Raw genomic sequence first — 20,316 nt, forward strand, 5'->3', positions numbered from 1 at the left:
TAATAGATGGACTCCTGGGCACACCTGACTTCGTCGTTCGGCCGACACTGCCGCGTAATTACGTGAAATATCGAGCTATCTCGGGAATTTTAATGGCTGTACGTTCTGCCGTGGTAGTTTGTTGTTGGTGGCTTGAGAAGTAATTCGCGTGGAGGTGTTTCAATAGCGATACCGTAAGATGCTATCGAAGAAGAATGTTCAATTTTATTTATATATTATATTTATATTTGTTATATTATTGTATCGCAGAAGTGGACAAATTGTACGGGAAATATTTTTTTGGTTCGTTCTGCAGCTAGGAGCTTGGGAAAATAGGTCGAACTTCGTTTCGGGGCGTCACCTCTTGCTTAACTATTTTTGCATCTTCCGATAGTAGTCGACGAATAAAGACGAAATACATCGATTTTTAATTTGCGAATCCATTGGTACGAAAGTTATTGTCAATGTATGAATCGATTTGTCGAACATCATTTCGTATAAGGGTACTGACCGCCTTCCGGCTGCCGCAGAAATATACAGAGTGATTCATAAATGCATGTCCACGCTTCAGTGAAGAGTCTATACAAGTAAAAGAAACGAGTAAAGAACGTCACATATGTTCGATATGCCTTAGTGTTTGAGTTATTGATGATTAAAGAAAATATGCGAGATGACCGCCTCGTGTCTCAGCAGACGCTACTCCACGAAGACGCTCATAGAATTGAGTTCCGCACTCGGTCCAAAATACCACATACTCTTCAAATAGTCCAAAAATCCATCTGCTACGAACATTATATGTAAACATTAGATAAGGTCTGTACGTATCGAATATTTTCTTTAATCTCTCGTACTAGAAAACTAAGGTAACACCGGACACGTGTTCGTATGACATTTTTTACTTGCTTTCTTTGCATAGATTCTCCTACCGAGATATGGACATGCATTTATGAAATATCCTGTATAGTCCAACCAATACTACACCGATAACACTCATAGTGTGAACAAAGACTAACGCTTTACGGTCTGTCTCCAATGCATAAAACAGAATATATCATACACAGTACATTGCGTATGATACAGACATTCTAATCTATTACAAATTCTGAGAAAGTTTAAGTTTTATTTATATCGCAAAGAAAAACTAGACGATAATTTATGAAACGTATAACAAATTTTAGTTTACATACATTGACCTTAAAAATTGTAAGCAACGCTTTGCAGAATTTATTTCATAATTAGGCAAACTGTGACCTAATTATGCAAACCAAATAGTGATCGTTTATTAATCAAAACTGGATCCTCCATTACCAATAAAACGATAAACCATTGTTATACAGAGAATGAAGATTTATAGAAAATAGAAATCATGGAAAGAGAGGATTCAACGAAACTAGGTAATAATTTATAAAATACCGCGTAGGAAACATTTCTCCTTCTACTTCGGCCTTAAGAATTCCATACAATATTCTTGCAAAACTTCTCGATAAATAGTAAATAGTGACCTAATTACCCAAACGGAGTTGTAAACTTTGATTAACCAAATCGAAATCCTCGAGCAGTAAACTGATGAACCTCCGTATAAAGACATCGCAATCTCTCCTAACGTCATACCGATCGCTCCATTTTTGAACGCGCCACGTACTCATCTCTCATTGTTCGCCAGCGTTACGTGACTCTGAGCAATCTTTGTTCGCGCGATAGTTTCGTAAACGAAAAAAAAGAAAAAAGAAAAAAGAACGAAGGAGAGAAAGATTCTTCCCAGCGGCAACCGTAGTTTACCGCTCTGGTATGCGGAAAATCGGTACGGATCGTAAGCTCGATCGAACGATGCGTCGATATAATGGAAACGAAACTGCACCGTCATACGTTTAATTACGTAACCGACCTTTCAGCCTTTCGTTTATCATAAAGCGTTACGAAATGTTTTTGTGCAGACTCGACCTTCGTATCGAGGAGAAACGAGTATCTGCGCCAAAGATCGTGCGTCTGCTTTTTTTCTTCCACGTCCGATCCTCAGGCGCGAAGAAGCGCGTTCGATCGACCCGTATTCGTACACGTCGGCTTACGTTACATTCTCGCCTGCATTATCGCACGGTAGGTACTTACATATGTATGGACATGTGTCTATATATAGACATAGACATATGTAGGTACTTATGTATCATTCATTGATTCGTTTGGTGAGAAGGGGAGGATAGCGAAATTGATGAACTTTAGGAATTTTATGTACTTGAAATTACTAAATAGTCGTCCTTCGAACAGATTCTGAGAAAACTTGACGAGATTTTGATTGAATAAAATTCAAGCGATGAACTGTAAGAAATTGGTAAATAATAAAATATTAGAATAGTTGTCGTTCGAATAGGAAATTGACGTGCGATATGTTTGTTTAAGAAAATGGAAAGACACTAAAATTCATGAACTTTAAGAATTTTACCAATTTTGAATTAAACAGATGAAATCAAAATCGCAGTAGTTGTTCTTCGAGTAGATTTCGAGGAGATCTCATTTTAATTTGATAAAATTGATAAACTGTAGAAAGTTAATGAATAATACAAGATTACGGTATGTAGCTATTCTTCTAATAGGAAATTTGGTTTAATTTCTGCCTGTTTGTTTAAAAAAAAAAATGGTAAAGATGGAACTATAATTGAGAGGATTTAAATATATTAATAAATAAAAAATGAACGATCGTTAAATTCTGAAATATATAAAAATTAGTTTGGAATTAATAATGACAAGTTTGATATATTCGAACTTGTACTACACGGAACATACTCATACTAACGTAATTTATATTATCACGAAATACATACATACAAACGACCATTCATTAGCCGTCGTCTGCGTGATGTTTGAAACGTCACTACCTCGAGAATTCTTCAGTCATTACGTGACTCAAATGTTCGCGAAGGAAATCATCAAAGATCTAAAACAATGGATGAAATGAATTCTTTTCCCTTTTCTTTCAGATCACTTGGATTATATGATTGTTACGATAGGTGTAACACCTGGTAGCTTAATTAAAAGAAGTGTGTGACGACTCGATAAAATCGCATCGCGACGCACTTGTTTATCGTGAACAGTCTTCCATCGAATCTCTGTCTAGTTAAATCTATTTCGATATTTATCCAGATTCAAAATTCATGTCAGATTATAGATACTTGCGTCACCACATTGAGTTCATTCATTTGTACGAATGAAGCCGAGGTTGGAGTAAAGTACATCTTTTATCGAGTATTTTCCTACGATTTCTTGTCTTTATAAACTATCTTGGTGTTGTGAGACGGAGAAAGATTATACGGGAGATTCGTTAATATTCTCAGTATTCTATCTAAAGGATAAATAATTCCATTGAAGAGATTTATACTATTTATCGTATTAGATGACGAGTGTAGCAAACTAATTGCAATTTACATTATACATTTTCCTTTTAACGGTAATGTTATTCAGATTCGTTCAGAATTTTAGATTCTTTAGTGTTTCAGATTCATAAAAAATTCAAAGCATCGTTATTTAACATTAGGAGCACTATTCGTGAAATATTTGAAACTTTTCTTACGCGTTTAAAACTATTGACGCTATACTTGACGTCATTAATAACGAGAACCTTCGAATTTAAAATAATTGCAAAGCGACATTAACTAGCCTCGACAACGTACGATCACATCGTAATCCAGTTTCGTAGTTTTCCTATAACGTCCTATCGATATCTATGCATACGGAGCTAAGCAGAAAAATCGTTGGCTATAAACAAACAACGCAGACAGCGTCGAGGAAAGTAGACGAGGAAAGAAAATAACAAAAAAATGGTGTCGAGTGGTTTGTCGAAATCCGACATAGATATCGCGATTCGACGAAACTTCGTAGAATTTCGGTTCACCTGTACCGAAGCTGTACTTACGAGCGTAATCGCGATTCCTTATCGCGGTACCTAGATAAGCCGATTCTTTTGCCACGAACGGAACTCCTTCAAGTGCGTGGTCAGTACAGCTGACCGAAACACCTGGGCGAGCGTCGATCGATTCCGTCAAATCATTTCCTTTCGGTGAATCACAAACCAAATCGCGTACACAATCGTGCACCTCCGAGTAGGTGTGACTCAATTTCTTTTGCAGTCACGACCATCTTCTTTCCCTGCTGGTGCTCGTTCGTTCGTTCGTTCGTTCGTTTTGCATTCTGGCACGTAGCTTGTTTTCGCGCCACGTAAATTTCAACGATTACATTTCACTCGACACGTGCACCACTCGAGGCTCGCGAAGATGTTCCTTGTCCGACGGCGGTGAAGTTTCGAAAGCGTACGCTATTTCGAGGACCGCGAACGTTTATCGAGATACATAATCATTTATTAATAGGATGATCGCTGGAGAAACGTAAAAGGACGTGACATTTACCGAGAGACGTATTTATATGTATGGATGCCTGTTAGGTTGAGAATTTGGAGCAGCTACATTATATAAGTGTGATTCTTCGCACTCTCCAATTTGTTGGATTAAGTTTGATTTTAGGACCGGTATTCGCATCGTTGAAAGAGTATTAAGAGATATAAATGGTTTTAAGAAAGCAGTGGACTTTGATTATGATTAGGTTTAATTTTAGAGAATTATAATTTAAAGTGGATTACAGTCAGGTTTCAATCGAAATTTCAATCAAAGGTATTTTAATTTACTCGTTGCGTTATAAACGTAATCTTAACGGCGCAATAGAAAAAATAATACAATAAAAACAAATAAATATGGAAACAATAAAATGGATCACACGAAAGAAAACTTCACAGGATACAAAATCGGAAAGTATATTGGTAGAGAAATAGATTGTTGAATATCTAAAACTAAAAGATTAGAGTATTTTTTTATACTCTATCTATCTAGCATTTTATACGTAGAGATTCTTTTTTTCCTTTATGGAACTTGATTACTAACAGAAAAAATCATTTAAGTAAGTACTGCTATTTACTTGGTCGTCATACATGACGTAAACGTCGAGTGACAAATAAGTTGTAAAGTTCGGAAGGAAGAAACACGAGGTACGCACGAGGTAAGACTAAAGAACGGTGGACAAGTTGAAGTACAGTAAAAGCAACGTCGACATAAGGTTATAGATAATTTTGTATATACTACGTCAAGAATCACATAATGATGACATGTTAAATATTCTTGGAATATGTACTTACCATCGTATTTACGTGATACTCGTTCGTTCGATAATCGTTCGAAACAGTCCATAGAACAGTTAGCTTAAGAAACCTCTATATTATATGCAAATTTCTTTCCATACAAGCTACTTAATTTTACATTCTGAAATTTTAATTACGACATACACGCGTTTCTAATTTACCTATTACCTATTCAATGAAAATAGTCGTGTACTACGTAACAATCTTTAAAGAATAAAAATAATTAAAGACAACCTCAAGTAATCTTATCGCAAGATTGCCTCATACAGAATGCTCTATGCTCTAACAACTGACATGTACGAATGCAGCTTGCCATTTCATCATTCACAAGAATTTACGTTGAACTCTTTTGAGAAAAGCCTAGATCGTACGTTTCTTTCATTTTTAATATTTCTTTACTGTTCGTCGTGAGCCTCTTTATCGTGATATCTTGTCTTTTTCTTGGTGCGTTTATCTCGATAGAGCTTGTCTGATAAAGTGCATCTTCATGTATATACACGTACACGCGATTCGACCGCGTGGTATATAACGAAAAATTACGTAATTGCTTTGTTGTTTCCCTAAAAAACATTTTATCGCTTACGCAAACCCATTCTCGCGTAATTAGTTCAGGTGTTCTCTCGCGAAGCAGCAAATAATTCGCTTACTTGAGATACGATATTCTGTTTACGTGCTTAGTCGTGCTGCCGTACGTGATTCTTCTGCGTATCATATGCGTTAGCGAAGATTTGCTTTTTTCGCAAATTCCTGCAACGAAATATTTTTCGACAATTATTTGTCGGAAATAATTAGTATACGTTTATTTTTCGCCATCGTTATTTATTAAATTTCTACAACTAAATACTACTTTTTTTAATAATTGGAACTTTACAAAATTTGTACAATTATATATTAGTTACGATATAATAAGGTATTATATAAAATAGTAACAAATGGAAAGATAGATACGTACTTAATATAATGAGAAATATAGTGTCAAGTAAATCTGATTAAAAAATAAATCTATGTATATCTTATCAAAAACACGAATGGAACAAGGATGAGAATAGATTCACGGTACACGTGAACTTTTACGTTAAGAAAGCTTGCTATCGTTTTTTGAATCTCGTCTATCTATCGTATTACAAAATACAGAGCAAATGTTCATACTCTTGCACATAATAATACACGCACGTATATTTAGAAACACAAAGTTCTTCGGCTTCTTCAACAATTAGAGATCGCCGAAGATACCGCTCAACGGGAATATTTCTAAATAAATAGCTAGCTAACGTGTTAATCAAAGAGACCAAATCGATGTGATGTTGTTCGGTCACCTGGAATACTAAATATTAATATAACCGTACTCGCGTATTTTAACACGAACGTTGAATATTGCGATACGAGTATCGCATATGCAGCATAACAAATATAGCGTCGCTTTCGAAATTCCTCTGGTTCACTCCGAAAACCGACGTGTCGTGAATGTCGTTCTCGGAAACGGTACACCGAGGAAAATCTATGATTTTTACAAAAACAGACCACGTAGCCAACGCCGTGATCGTTCATGAATCATTCATAATGCATGAGATAATAGCGACGAGCAGTTTGAAGCCACCCGTTGACGAATGCGTCCGCAGCGGCTGTGCGTTTCCACGCGCTAGACCGACAAAGAACAGACGCGTTTCGTTTCGTCCCATTCAAAAGGTCTATGAATTGCTGGTGAAATCGGTAAATCACGAAGAAAACGTGGCTTTTTGTACACCGAACAGGTAACCCTTTCTTTCTTCCAACTTATGGAAAATGATTCTTTTGTGCCTAAAAGATAATGCGCATACTAATATAATCGGTACTTGTACGTTCGAACGAATAATATCGTATTGAAATTGGAACGTAGAACGAATAGAAACAACGAACTATTTTATTAGTGATAAGAAGAGAAGTCAAAGGGATTGTAACAACAAAGAGACAGCTGCATTCTGTATACCTATATTTTTGATCGTACATATGTCTTGTAAAGAAGAATATACAGGGAGTCCCAAACTTAAACAGTCAAGGGTTTGCCAGACTTGATCTACGGAGAAAAAGAAGAAAGAAATGTTATATAAAGTTTGTCAAGAAACGCTTTGTTTCATGGCTATGCACAAATATTGTATGCATTTTCCATCACAGCACAAAAGAGTTGGGTGGAGAAATATAATTCTGTGCCGTTAATAATTATGGAATATAATAAAAATGATTACCTGGTACTTTTAATTTCATATTTTAGAATGTTGCCTTGTGTTCGGACACAAGCAAAGGATCAACGAACAATTATTGACCTTCGGTAACTGCGTCGTTACCTACTTCATGCGCACAGTATTCCTTTATTACTCTGTGACAGTGCGTTTATTGACAAACTTTGTATGACATCTGTTTCGGATTTCTGCCAGCAGATTAGACTCTCGCAGTTGGGACTTTCAAGTTTGGGACACTCTCTACATATGGTCCTTAGTAGGTAGAAAGTCATAAGACGTTATAAAACTATAAATTATAATTTACGATACAGTTCCATTTTGGAAACACATGTATAACCAGACTTTACACTGGAACCAAACAGCTTCAGATGCTCGAACCGATACAGAAGGCGAATTTAAAGACGATATGGTTTGATTATATTTTAGTTGAAACATTGTACGTGTATTCATTACCTAATCATACTAATTACAACAAATTTATTTATAATTTATCGAGTAATTCTTCTTCTTTCTTTGATATAAAGGGAAAAGGTCGCTGTTATTCGTAATTTGTAATATTTAAATTGTATTTTTTAGAAATTAAAAAATCCAATATTCGATGATTATATTTAAAGGTTCGATGATATCATATTCAACGGTTCAATAGCAATATTTAAAATTTATTACTGACGATATTAGTTCACCATGAATAAATCAAATAGCTTCTTCTTCGGTTAAATTATATCAGTCACTTTATTTATAGTACAATATATAAGTAGAAATCATAAAATTATAATCGTAATATAGTAGAAGATAGATCATCTATTCGACGAATTATGACAGCAATTATAATTCTGGAATCGAGCCGAAAATGTCACTGTGCAAACGTCAAACATACATAATACAACGTAATATATTCGTCGTTTAATTATTCCAGCCGAATCGAATGAAATGACATTCGATACACGAACGATACAATTTAGACAGAAATTAAACGGTATAAGCAGAATCGGTTTGTAGAGTTTTCCGTGTCTTCTCCGTTAATTAAAATACGATAACGATATTCTACTAACAAGGGACAAACATAATCGACCATGAGTCATTTTATTCTATATTTTACATCGTAATAACCGACCACAGAATGTAGGAGGTTAATCGTAATTTCGCTCTCCTCCGCGTCGTGATTTATGTTAATTACCCGAAGACAGGTGAAGCATGGGATGCGTACGTATAAATTTCCTCTGTCCCATTTTCCAGTGGTACCGCAAGTGGCACCGACTGTCAACGGCAGCAGAGACGACCAAGCTGTTTTTATTCTGGAATCCCTGTGAAATGACGGATTTCTTCCTTTTCAGCTAATCGAGGACGAATCGCGAAGCAAATAAAAGGGGCGAGGCGCGATCGATGAATTCACGCTCTGATTGACGCTGTTCCAAAGCGTACAACGAAACTGCATTTCGAGTATTCGTGTTGGATCGTGTTCGCATGTCACAACGATTCTCTGCATTCGATTGGTGATTTTACGTCGAAACGGTACCTGGATCATTCGCTCGATTTCTCATTTTTCTTTTTATTTTCATTTTTACTTCCATATGACGTTCTTTCGACGGATCATTTTCTCCGATCTTTTTGCATTTTGCATTTCCCCAACATATTTGCATATCGCGATGATTCTCCATATGATCCTTAATTTTACGACCGAAACTTCGATTTTTTTCTTTTCTTATTTCTGTAAATATAAAGTTCTTTCGAAAGATCTTCTTCAACCTTTTCGTATTTTACATTTCCTCGATATATTTGCATACTACAATGATTCTCCATTCGATTCGTGATTTTACGTGGAAACGGTATCTCGATCGCTCGTCCGATTTTTCTTTTTATTCTTCAGTTACTTTATTACTCCTGTACAACGTTCTGTCGAAAGATCATTTTCTTTTTTCCGATCATCTTGCATTTCGCATTTCTCCAATATATTTGCATATCACAACGATTCGTGTTTTTATATCGAAACCGTATCTTCATCGTTCGTTCGACTTTCCTATTTCTTTTTTATTTTTACTTTTTACTCCTGCGTAACGTTCTTTCGAAAGATCATTTTCTCCAACCTTTAACGACACGAAGTTTACCCTTATTTGCATTCATGGCTGTACCGTGTGCAGTTGAAAACTACAGCTTGATCGGTCTCGCTAACCAGATCGCGTTTTATAAGATTCGCCACGATCGTTATATGTATACGAACAAGTATCTATCTGTCTCTGTTACCAACGCGATAGTACCATCGAACGACACGCATTCTCGTTCCCTCGGAAAAGTCGTCGAGCAATTACTCGATAATTTATACGACTCGTTGGTGCACCTCTTCGCGGCGTAAAATGGCCGATTAACTTGTCCAGGCTCGAAAAAGATTTATGTAATGCGTACACGATTACGGTTTATTTAAAACCGTGCGTTGCGCGTTCTATTGCGTCTGGTCACGGTTAAAAACATCGAACTGATATCGGCTCCGGAGGAATGTCGCAGTTATTTTCGATCCAATTCCAGTTCAGTTCCTCGTTACGTATGAAAGCGACTCGATTGCAAATTGTATCGGGTCGCAGTCAATGGCACGTCATCGATGATTTACATAATCTAATTTATAGTTACGTATCTGGCTCTTATCTTTTGCTGATCTTGCTCCAACTCGAGTCATCTTACCACCTTTTTTTTTAACCTACAAACCTTGATACCTTTTCTTTTATTCCTGTTACCATGATATTTCCTTTCGGTGTAGCAGTGATAAAAATATCGTTTAAGTAACGTTATGGTAAAGTTCAAGCTTCATAAACGTTGATCTAACGGCATTGGTGTTAAGTACGTGTAGTTGGTGTAAATCAAAAAGATAGAAAATATACTTAGCTCGTTAACCTGTTATTTACGTCTTCGTAGAAACGCAATGACGCATAAGGAGAAGGGCTAGTAATTAAAAGCCAAAGGTCTCGAATGACCGATGGCTAATACACAAAATATTTCGAAAAGTTGCGATGCGCTGACATTTATAATAGGTAGTTACAATCGTATCGTATCGTATTGTGACAAGCTGGTATCTAACAGAGATCAGCAGGATTAATTCGCAATCTTTCACGGTAACTTGATCTATAGATTTGAAAGCATTCGTAACGGAGAAATTTATCATGATTTTTATAAAATATATACTTCCCTTGCGTTATGGATTTTTTCTATATAACTTTCCTCTTTTTTTTTTTATTTCTCTGATACAAGTCTCACACTATAATTTTCGGTGTATTATATTATATTATATTCCCAATCGACCAGTTACGTAACAAGTATGTTACCCTATCCGCCAGGGTTAATTTCGAATGACACTCGAGCTATCCAGAGTCAATGAAGATCCGGTGCTCGTGAGACGAGCTACGTGTCCGGCATTCGAGTGATTTCCTCGGCTCGCGTTAGTATTCCGTAGAATTTCCACGTAACGCGTTACTATTCCGGTTTCTAACGGCGGACATTGAGCTTTTTTTTCTCGTAGAGAACTGCTCAGTTCAGAGTGTAGATTGGCTGATCGTCTAAACTGAACGACGATCCAAAAACGTGTCCAGCGAAACGACGCGTGTAAGTGAGACCCACGAGCTGAAAATAGGAACACGGGAATAATTATCTCGTGAGTTTCAGTGGAAACTGAACGTTTCGGAGGGTAATTAACGATCGAGCAAGCGGTCGATGTCGTAACATAAATCGAGAGTATAGCCTCGTTCCAGCTCCCGAATCATTTCAAGTTTGCGTTAATAGTTCATTCAGTTATTTGATATATAATTTTATCGATTTCGGGCCACCTGGCTTCAGGTGGATTTCTAATGGAAAATGGATACTGGGAATGGCATTGAGAGAGATCGCGAAAGAAAGGGAAAAAAAACACGAAGATAACAGTTATTGTTCCTTCGAGACAAAGAATAGTTGGAGGAATATTAGCTTCTAGAAACTTGAAAGGATATTTCAAGCGAAGTAAGATAATAACTGCAAATTAGTAAAATGGTTTCAAGCTGCATTCTTGATCACACGCAGCTTGGAGTTAACCATCTTGACTAGCAAAAAATGAGGATAGAAATTGAAAAAGATACTTCAAGTCGAATAAACAGCAAGTAAGTAAAATAATTTCAGTTAAGTAAATGATACACTGGCCGAACGAAACGTTTCCAGTAGACGTTTCTTTTGTCCGTGACTATTCGATTCGTTAGAAAGCGTTGGAATATAGTAATTTACTTATCTCCCTTGGAACTTAATGCGAAGCTACGTTTCTCATGCTAATTAAGCTCGTAACATATCCAGATAACCCCGGCAACTATAAACGTAAACGCGGTTTTTCGCTCGATACACGTGTAACGAGAAACGGAAGCTTAAATAGAGACGCCGAAGGCGATCGATTGTAACAATTAATTAACGAAATTAAACGAGGTTAAAAGCGGGTGCTCGCGGTCGTTACCGGTAACTGGTGTTCTCCGACTCGCGATCCCGTAATGACAGATAAAGGAACAGCGTGCGCGGTATCCAGTTTCAATTACCGGGTACCACTTAATACTTTGCTTACGCGTAATAGAGCCACGATACCGGGGAAAAGTATAAATACACTTGGGCTAAAATGATACTGCCGGGCAGCGGTTTCGTCAGTTTATTTATTCCCAGGTCAAGGGAACTCCATTTCTTAAACTCGAAGGTCAAGAAGTCAATGAGATCCGGTTGCTCAGGTATGTAACCGCGCAAGTGCCCGAGTCTCACGGGCGTTTCGTTCGATTTTATTCCCTGTAATTTTCCATGGAATCTTCGTGCCGGTTAGCGTTGACTCTGCATCGACAAACACTAACGATCTCTTCATCGAGATATCGTTCACGTTCGTCGAACTAACGACACTGATCATTATACCCGATCGTCATTGCTCGATAATCGTACGTACGCACCAACTATGTTAGAAGGTGTGATTACTGCATTGTCAAGTTATGCGTTATTGTTTCGCGTTATTGCAAAAGGACGAAGATAAGCATCGAAAATTCCACGGTTTTAGTTCACCGCTCGTATGCAGATTAACTTACGCAAAATCGTTGATGGTATCTGGTCGAGAAAGGGTGATGATTGATTTATGTCGATTAGATAAAATATGATTTATTAATAGCTTTTTTCCCGTGATACAAAAAGGTGCTATAAATTGGAATAATTTTTTGTAAGATTTTATTGATGGAATAATAATGACTTTAATTATAGCTGTGTACTGACAGCAGCTGAAGTATTATAATTTGGTATCGAAATAAAAAGTCATTATACACATAATCTATACGAAGTCTTCGGTATCTATCTAAAAGAACAGCGAAAAGTTGGTAGATATTTAACAGTCTGATTTAACTTTAACTTCGCCTAAAGCTATAGTAAAAATATTAATTTTATATTTAACGTCGCTTTATAAAAATAGAAGGTTTATATGTAACGATATTTTCATACTAGCTGTTACTTATAATACAATAGAACTGATGTGCGCACAAGTATACTATATGTACATATATAAATAATTATAATCAAAATGGTATGCTGAAAATGAAGTAAGCGCATTAATACGTTTCAACTTCAAAGAAAATCAACTTCAATCTTACAAAAACACCCATACGTTCTTATTAATCGCAGAAAGAGAGAATAGAAACCCATCATTTTATGTTAAAAATATTTACCTAGGACTTGAAGTGCCTTTATCTTGCCATTCCATCGCGTTAACATGTCAGAACGTCACGGCGTCTTACATGCTACTTAGCGCTTTAATTACATCCACAATTCTTATTACCACATCATTTTCTATTTCTCCTCGTTATTCTTTTTTGCTCGTCTCGCGCTCCACCGACAGCTAAACGGAACATCCGGCGCGCGTCGTCGTCTGCAGCTCCTCGATTAGCAAAAGCTCGCGAATTACGTATTTCTTCCACGTTTACCGTTAACTCCCATATTCTTCCTCTCGATCGACTCGACTCACGCCTTCGCTTTTAGCCGAATGGAAAATCGCGACTTCCAACTCGGCCAACTATTCCATGGTATCTAAAATCTTTATCACGACGAGATTTCACGCGCAATGAGGCGCGCTCCGTTACGCTTTGCATTTCCGATTATCACACTCGCATCTCTCTCAGCATTCTCCGCTTTATACTCTCGCCGCGTGTTTCTCCCGAGCATAAACTTATTTTATCCGTTACAGCAGTATATTTTCTTCTTTCTCGTTCTTAGAAATTCTACTTTTCTATTTTTTTCTTTTACCTGTTCGTCCAACATTCGACAAAGTTTGCTCGCGAAGATATTCAATCTTCTTCCTCGTTAGCATCCATGAAAAAACAGCTTTACCATGAAGCAGATTTTCTTTTCCGATACTAGATAACGTTATCTTCTATCTCCAGAGTTTTAATTTTCTTTCTATAGGAGAATGTTACGTGCGCTTGTTACGCTAGATGCTTCGTAAGTGCTAGCTTCGATGAGAAAGCGATTTATGCGAGAAAATGAGATGTAAACACGAATAAGATTTTGTATATAAATTTGTTTTAAAGATGGGAGATTTTAAATGTTTAATAGGTACGTGAGTATTCGAGTGTAACTGTGTTTGACAAATTTTATCGCGATGTGTCGTACTCGTGCATCATTTTCGTTCGACGATCGAATGTAAACGTGAAAATATTTTATCTGTTTGATTTTAACGTAAATATCGTTCATCTCTATTGAGAAATGTTAAAAACGTTTCAGAAATTCTAGAAATTTTAATCTTTTTCAACGTTCTTAACTGATAATGATTCGAGTGTAGGGAAAACTCAGAAGTATATCTAAGTCGCTGAAATTCTACGAACACCTCTACTATCTAAACGAGTTCTAAAATACACAATTGCAGATGTGAACTTTGTTCTACATTTAGTACCATGTTCAACCCTGGGTTCTTTCGGTTCTTCACCGCTGCCGTGAACTTTACACGGACATTAGCTACGTTCATAAACACAACCATGAGGCAAGCTGGCCCACAGCGAATTATATTCAAGTGCAAACGTACCTAAGCTTGATATATATTCATAAGCTTCATACATATTCTGATACTAGAACATTGTTAGCATCTTTTCGTTGAACTTTTTTTAGCTACCATAACGATTAACGAATTACTTCTTATCGAACTCTTTACCGAAGTTGAATATATTAGAAGATATAGGAAATAAACAACAAGTTCACACTGTATGTACGTAATTTTGTGGGGATGAAATGATATTCAAGGCTGTTTTATTTAAAATCCCACGCATGGTGAAGTAATATCAGAGTAGCTGCAGCGAAATAATAATTTTTACAAAAGTTGTATATCTGTCATATCCAAAAAAAAAAAAAAAAAAATACGATACTGTGATATATTAGTGCATAAAGCTGTCAAAGAAGGGAAACCGAAGAAAGACAAAAATGGACACTATATCTATGGACTGTATATCATATAGGAACCTTCCTCGTATCCTCACCGCCGCGTTCGTGCAATCAGCACCGACTCACCCTACGAATCAGAGATCTTTCTCGCCTCCTCCTCCAACGCAATTTCACCGAGACGTCTCGTGGGACTCGTATCCGAAACGTGGCGCATAATAAAGGACTCCGCTCGCTGTGTGTCCGTAGCGCCGGACAACGGATGAGTTCTTGTCCCGGCGACCGGTAACGAGACGCCGAAGTAACCAGAGAGTCACGAGAAGCGAGAGCAAGATCGACGAACCGGCAATCGGAGAAAGACCACGAGAGCGTGGAGTCGTATGTATACGCGCTAGCACGCAAAGTCAAGAAGGCGAAAGAGTCTCGGCGCTGGGCACCTCGCGCATGTATACATATATGCGTGCACGTATATATAGATATGCTATACACGCGCGTACATATATAGAAAATCGTAGCCGGAATCATGGTGTACAGGTTGGCGGTGCACGGTGCCGCGAGAGCTCGTGAACCATGAGCATGCATGAGAGGACGGTGGTTGTCGTTGACGATGGTGGTAGTGAGACGACGCGAGTTGGCGATGGTGGTGGTAGCCGTGATGGCTAGTGGCTGGCGCCGCCGGACGTTCAACAATGGTCGTGTCTCCCCTTCCCCCTCCCCGCGACCGCGTACAGCCGCGCAGCTCTCCCACCCCTCCACCCGCGCCTAGAACCCTTAGCGCGAACCCTCTCCTACCCCGCCGCCACGCCGCTATGCCTTTGCCCCCTCCCCTCAAGCGCCGCCGCCACCCGTGTCCCTCTCGTCGTGGGCAGCTTTAGCTTTAGCGGCGTCGCCCTTCTCTTCCACGCCCGGCTTGTCCCGCCGACGCCTCTGGTCCCATGGTCGTCAAACACCCCCGACTACGGTTGGCTTCGAGCCGAACGATTTTCGCTGGAACAAGCTCCATGGCCGGGGAGGAGGCGACGGAGATAGCGAGCAGGCGTCCAGCAGGAATTCCTGGCGGCGTTCCTGCTCGCGCCTTTCCGCGAATTATTCGTCGCCTCGGCTCACGATACGTGTACCCGTCCGCTTCTGTCGGATTTTCTTCCCTCTTTTCTCCTGTTTGTCTTGCCTCGTCCTTTTTCACTGCTTCTTCGGTTAGCTGTTGGCTACAGCTTGTGAATGGAATATAAGGGATGCCTTAAGGGGGTAACAGAACGTCGGTTGGAAGAATGACGAGATCGATGGTTTGGGAACGTGTTTGTACGTACAATATGGTGTTCGGTCGTGGTACAGGATTTTGGGTTATATAGAAGTTGCGTACACCTGGTATGGGTAAGGAAGTACGGTTGAAGTTCTTAGGTAGTTTGTATGACTTTGGGCTACATAATACGTATGCGATCATACCGCAGGAAATTAATCCGTGAAAAGAATATATTAATAGAAAATGATATATCATGTGACACATTTTATACGTTACTATTTTGGTATTTCCGCACTGATTAAGGAAGCTGAATGTTTGCTTCGAATAGTAGCAATTGTTTCCATTGGTTGTTTAATAACTACTGTATTTGTAGCTATACATTGACGAATAAAGGAAATTTATGAAAAAAATTACCTACGCGATATCCTGCCAATATGTATATCCCTTTTTATTAAACTACGTACGAAAAAAGGAAAAATTAGATAAAAGAATCTTCAAATATAAATAAATATCAACATTCTTCTTTAATAAACCAATCTAGCCGACATAAAGAACAAAGCATCGACGAGACACGAATACCACTTTATACTTCTCAGTAAAATAATTTTTCTAAAGAAATCGACGCTCGGTTCACATGTACCGGCAAATAGCCCGCGCAATCGAGTACAGTGCAAACAAGATTATCGTCGATTACATTATCTCCGATCGCAAATAGCGGCCATTTTTTTCAGTCGATCGAAAAGAAAGAAAAAAAAAGAGAAAAAAGAAATTATTTATGCATAAATATTTATCAAAAGTGCATATATAAATAGGTCAGATAACAATTCGTTTCGTGAGCGATTCGAGTCCAACGCTATTTTATTCGGGCAGCGATTGCGCCGTATGGATAGTGGAGGCGTCTCGGGTAGAACGGTACCGGGGTGGGGGAAAGCTATATAAGCGCGCAGGTGAGGGGCGGAGGCCAGTTGATTTCGATCCGTCGAGCATAACGTGTACGTTACAAGGAGAACGCTGCACGCTCTTTTCTTGCGCACTCGTTGCGTTCGGAATAGACATCAGAAAATTTCTCTTCTCGAATTAACAAACAGTTCGATCAAGGCGATGTTCAACGCGAGTGTAACTATCTCGCGATAACACAGACAGCCATACAAATAGTGTGTGACGGTGTTGTAAATCATCAAACTTCACCGAAAGGAAAAAGGAGCGGCATATAAAGTGGACGGAATTAGAAAGAAGAACGAAAGACCAAGATCGCGCGAGTCTCTACCGCTATCTCGTGCGCTTACTTTGGTGGGTTGGTTCGATCGATAAATACACGGGGTGCGTACACTGGCGTCCGGCAGATAAGCAGCCGTATATTTCGGAAAGTGTGCTGCCCGATCGAATTAATCGACGACCCACATCTTTTTTGCCGCTTAATTGCTGACTGTGTGCTGCTTAGCGAGCTAACTCTCGCGTAGACTGAAAATCGACCAGAAGTAAGAAACACGCATATACGCGTACGACATGAAGGCGATGGTGGTAAGCCCAGTGGGCGGCAGAGTACCGCCAAGTCGAGGTGTTCTGCACAGCAGCCTGGGCATCAACGGAACTCGTCGTGACCTGGAAGCAGAAGAAGTGGCCGCTTACCTAACGAAACTGAGATCCCTGGTGCCTGACATGCCGAGGAAACGGAAGTTATCCAAGCTGGAGGTTATTCAGAGGGTGATCGAGTATATCTGCGATCTTCAGACGACCCTGGAGGAAACGAACGTTCATCACGAATCCACCGTAGCGAAAACGACACCGAGACAACCGTTGCAACCGTTGTTGAATGCCCCGACGACCGTTCCAACGACGACGACAACATCGTCAACATCCACGATCACCGGAATGGTCGCGGAACGGTGACCTGTATCGGCGAACGAGCTCCAGTGAGGTTCAGGTCGCTGCGAACTTCTTGTCCTCGTGGGCTGACGGCTTGACCTCCGTGTTTCGACCTCGCGGGATTGTTCGAGTCATCTTCGGGGAGTTGAATCGGGAACTCGGCTCATTATGGCAGCGTTTCACCGGAAGAACGTTGCTACAACTATGTTTTGTGCTCGTCTTCGACTGTATAGAGATTTCTTGAAGATTTCGAAGGTCCAGAAGGGAAACAGGGATGAAAGGTATCCTGATGTTCAGGTATTCGGGAGAAGAACGGGATTTTGTCGAGCGTTTCGAGAAAAGAGCGAGGACATCGAATAGGGATGCGCTCGACGTCTCGAGGCGGCGCGGCGCCTGAAGAAGAGAACGAAGACGACGTGAAAGAAGGACGACGAAGCGGGCCGATTACGGCCGATCTTAACTTCTTTCTTCGAGTAAAGATGTAAATACTTGTACATAGAACTCACCGCATTCCTCGCACGAGACCCCTTTTATCATCTTTTAATCGATTCACTTCTTTTTTGATCCACCAAACTCTCTCTCTGCCTTCCGACCCCTCTTCTCCGATTCTTATAATCCTCTCCTAATCCGAGCTGTGTTACACGTGTCTCGTTTCTCGATATCGTAAACAATGATCGCGTTGTTCTTTTTTCTTTTTATCATTCTCGTGTTACTTTGTTTCGTAACTCCGAATTGTAACATATAGGAAGATCGTTTCTTCGCATCGATTGATTTTATAATATTACAACTATTCGTTTCGACAAGAAATTCCGATCGATTCCGATAGTTTAGTTCGAAATCTAGGAAATTTTTCTATAGATGTTCGTTTTAGAGAAACAAATGTATATTTAAGGATCGACGAAGATCGAAATCGAATTGATCACCTGCGTTTTAATTGTAAGTACCAGCCCCTCGTCCACAACCAATCGTGAATGGATCGCCTTTCCTTTTCTTTCGTAGTTTTCGCGTGGAAAAGAAATGTTTATCATCGCGTTGATCAGAGCATGTATTATTTTGAACTCCCCCTTGTAGATAATAAAGCGAATTTATCTGTATTATGAATTATTACATTAATCGCAGCGGTCGATTCTATATGATTATTATATTATATTATTATTACATGATTATCATTGTTATTGCTTTTCATATTATAATTTAGAAATTTTCTCCGTAATTATTGTATATTCGCGAAGACTGAAAGGCTGTAAAGTGTAAGTATATTTGATGTGCGAGCTGGTTATGCTCGCTCGCGCGCGAAATAAAATACAAACTGTGTCCATACGATTACTGTGTATACTGTTTTCTCATCAACGATGATCCTTCCCCTTAGCAGATTATTTGATTAACGAAAAAAAAAAAGAACTTTTAAGCTGTAAAAAGCGTATAAAGAGGAAAATGCAACTTGTAATTTCAACTAATTATATCGTGAAATGTCTTTTTTTCTTATAATGCGGAACAATGTTTGTCTTTATTTCGAATAATAATTACAAACAAAATTAGGACTGTTTCTATTTTTATGCTCGCCACTGTGCGCAACGCTGAGGAGAAATAAGAGAAGAGTCGTATATTTATGTAAGTTGTTATCCAACAGAAAATCTCAGCCTCTCGAAGAAAGCTAAAGGTAAAAATATAACTTGACAATATATTTCCTTCTTCATAAATATAATGTTCCAAAGCACGCAGCCTTTTCGTAAAATATCGCCAATAAATTCATATACACCTTACTTTTGCCATTCTCCTCCAAGTTTTACCCTAAAAACTTCCAGCGATTACGCCAGCCCTTCTACCCGATCTCCAATCCGGGAGATCCATCTGATACCATAATCCTTTCACCCTCGGTCCAACGCATACATCACGCTAAATTGCCCAAGGCGTTCGAGTATAAAGTCTTAATCATCGATAAAACGATTCGAATAGGTGATATATCCCGCGCGTTCGTTTCTGCCAGCACAGGTGCCTATTACAAGAAATAGAATGGTCCAATAAAGGTTTCCATGGTCGACGATACGCAGTGGAAAAGCCAACGAAGTTGTTGGCGAATAAGGTGCTCCGGGGACATTACCTCGAAAAAGGGACTGTTCCCGGCAATCGAGCTCAACCCGTAACGATCCCCATTGGCAATTTCTTCTCGTTAGGTCGCTGCATCGCTTTCAACGATAAATCCGCGAGCATCCTGTGGAACACGCGCGGGGTGGGCTGACTTAAATGGACACACGTGTACGTAATAATCCGTGCACACGTGCGAGGAGGAGGCGGCCCTTCGGATGGTCGTCCTCGTCGAGGCAAGGAGAGGACAGGGCTGGTAGTGGTCGCACGATGTATCGTTGTAGGAGTTCGCCAAGTTCCCGTATTGATCGTGTGTCCCCTGTCCCGGGTCGCGTGCGCGCTCCTGGGAACCTCGAGACCACGGAATA

At 39.2% G+C, this 20,316-nt stretch overlaps 1 protein-coding gene across 1 annotated transcript; it reads left to right on the top strand.

The window, feature by feature from the left end:
• The first annotated feature begins 16,945 nt into the window (after positions 1-16,945).
• Emc (Basic helix-loop-helix domain-containing extra-macrochaetae) lies at positions 16,946-19,189 on the top strand. The gene has a single exon (XM_074112194.1). It carries the CDS (start codon positions 17,504-17,506, stop codon positions 17,885-17,887), a length of 384 nt encoding a protein of 127 aa, XP_073968295.1. The 5' UTR covers positions 16,946-17,503; the 3' UTR covers positions 17,888-19,189.
• The last annotated feature ends 1,127 nt before the right edge of the window (positions 19,190-20,316 follow it).

This window comes from Bombus fervidus, chromosome 2 (assembly GCF_041682495.2).
Source record: "Bombus fervidus isolate BK054 chromosome 2, iyBomFerv1, whole genome shotgun sequence".
Classification (NCBI taxonomy): domain Eukaryota; kingdom Metazoa; phylum Arthropoda; class Insecta; order Hymenoptera; family Apidae; genus Bombus; species Bombus fervidus.

Coding starts and splice junctions, on each gene's coding strand:
- Emc (XM_074112194.1), top strand. CDS start 17,504: ATGAAGGCGATGGTGGTAAGCCCAGTGGGCGGCAGAGTACCGCCAAGT.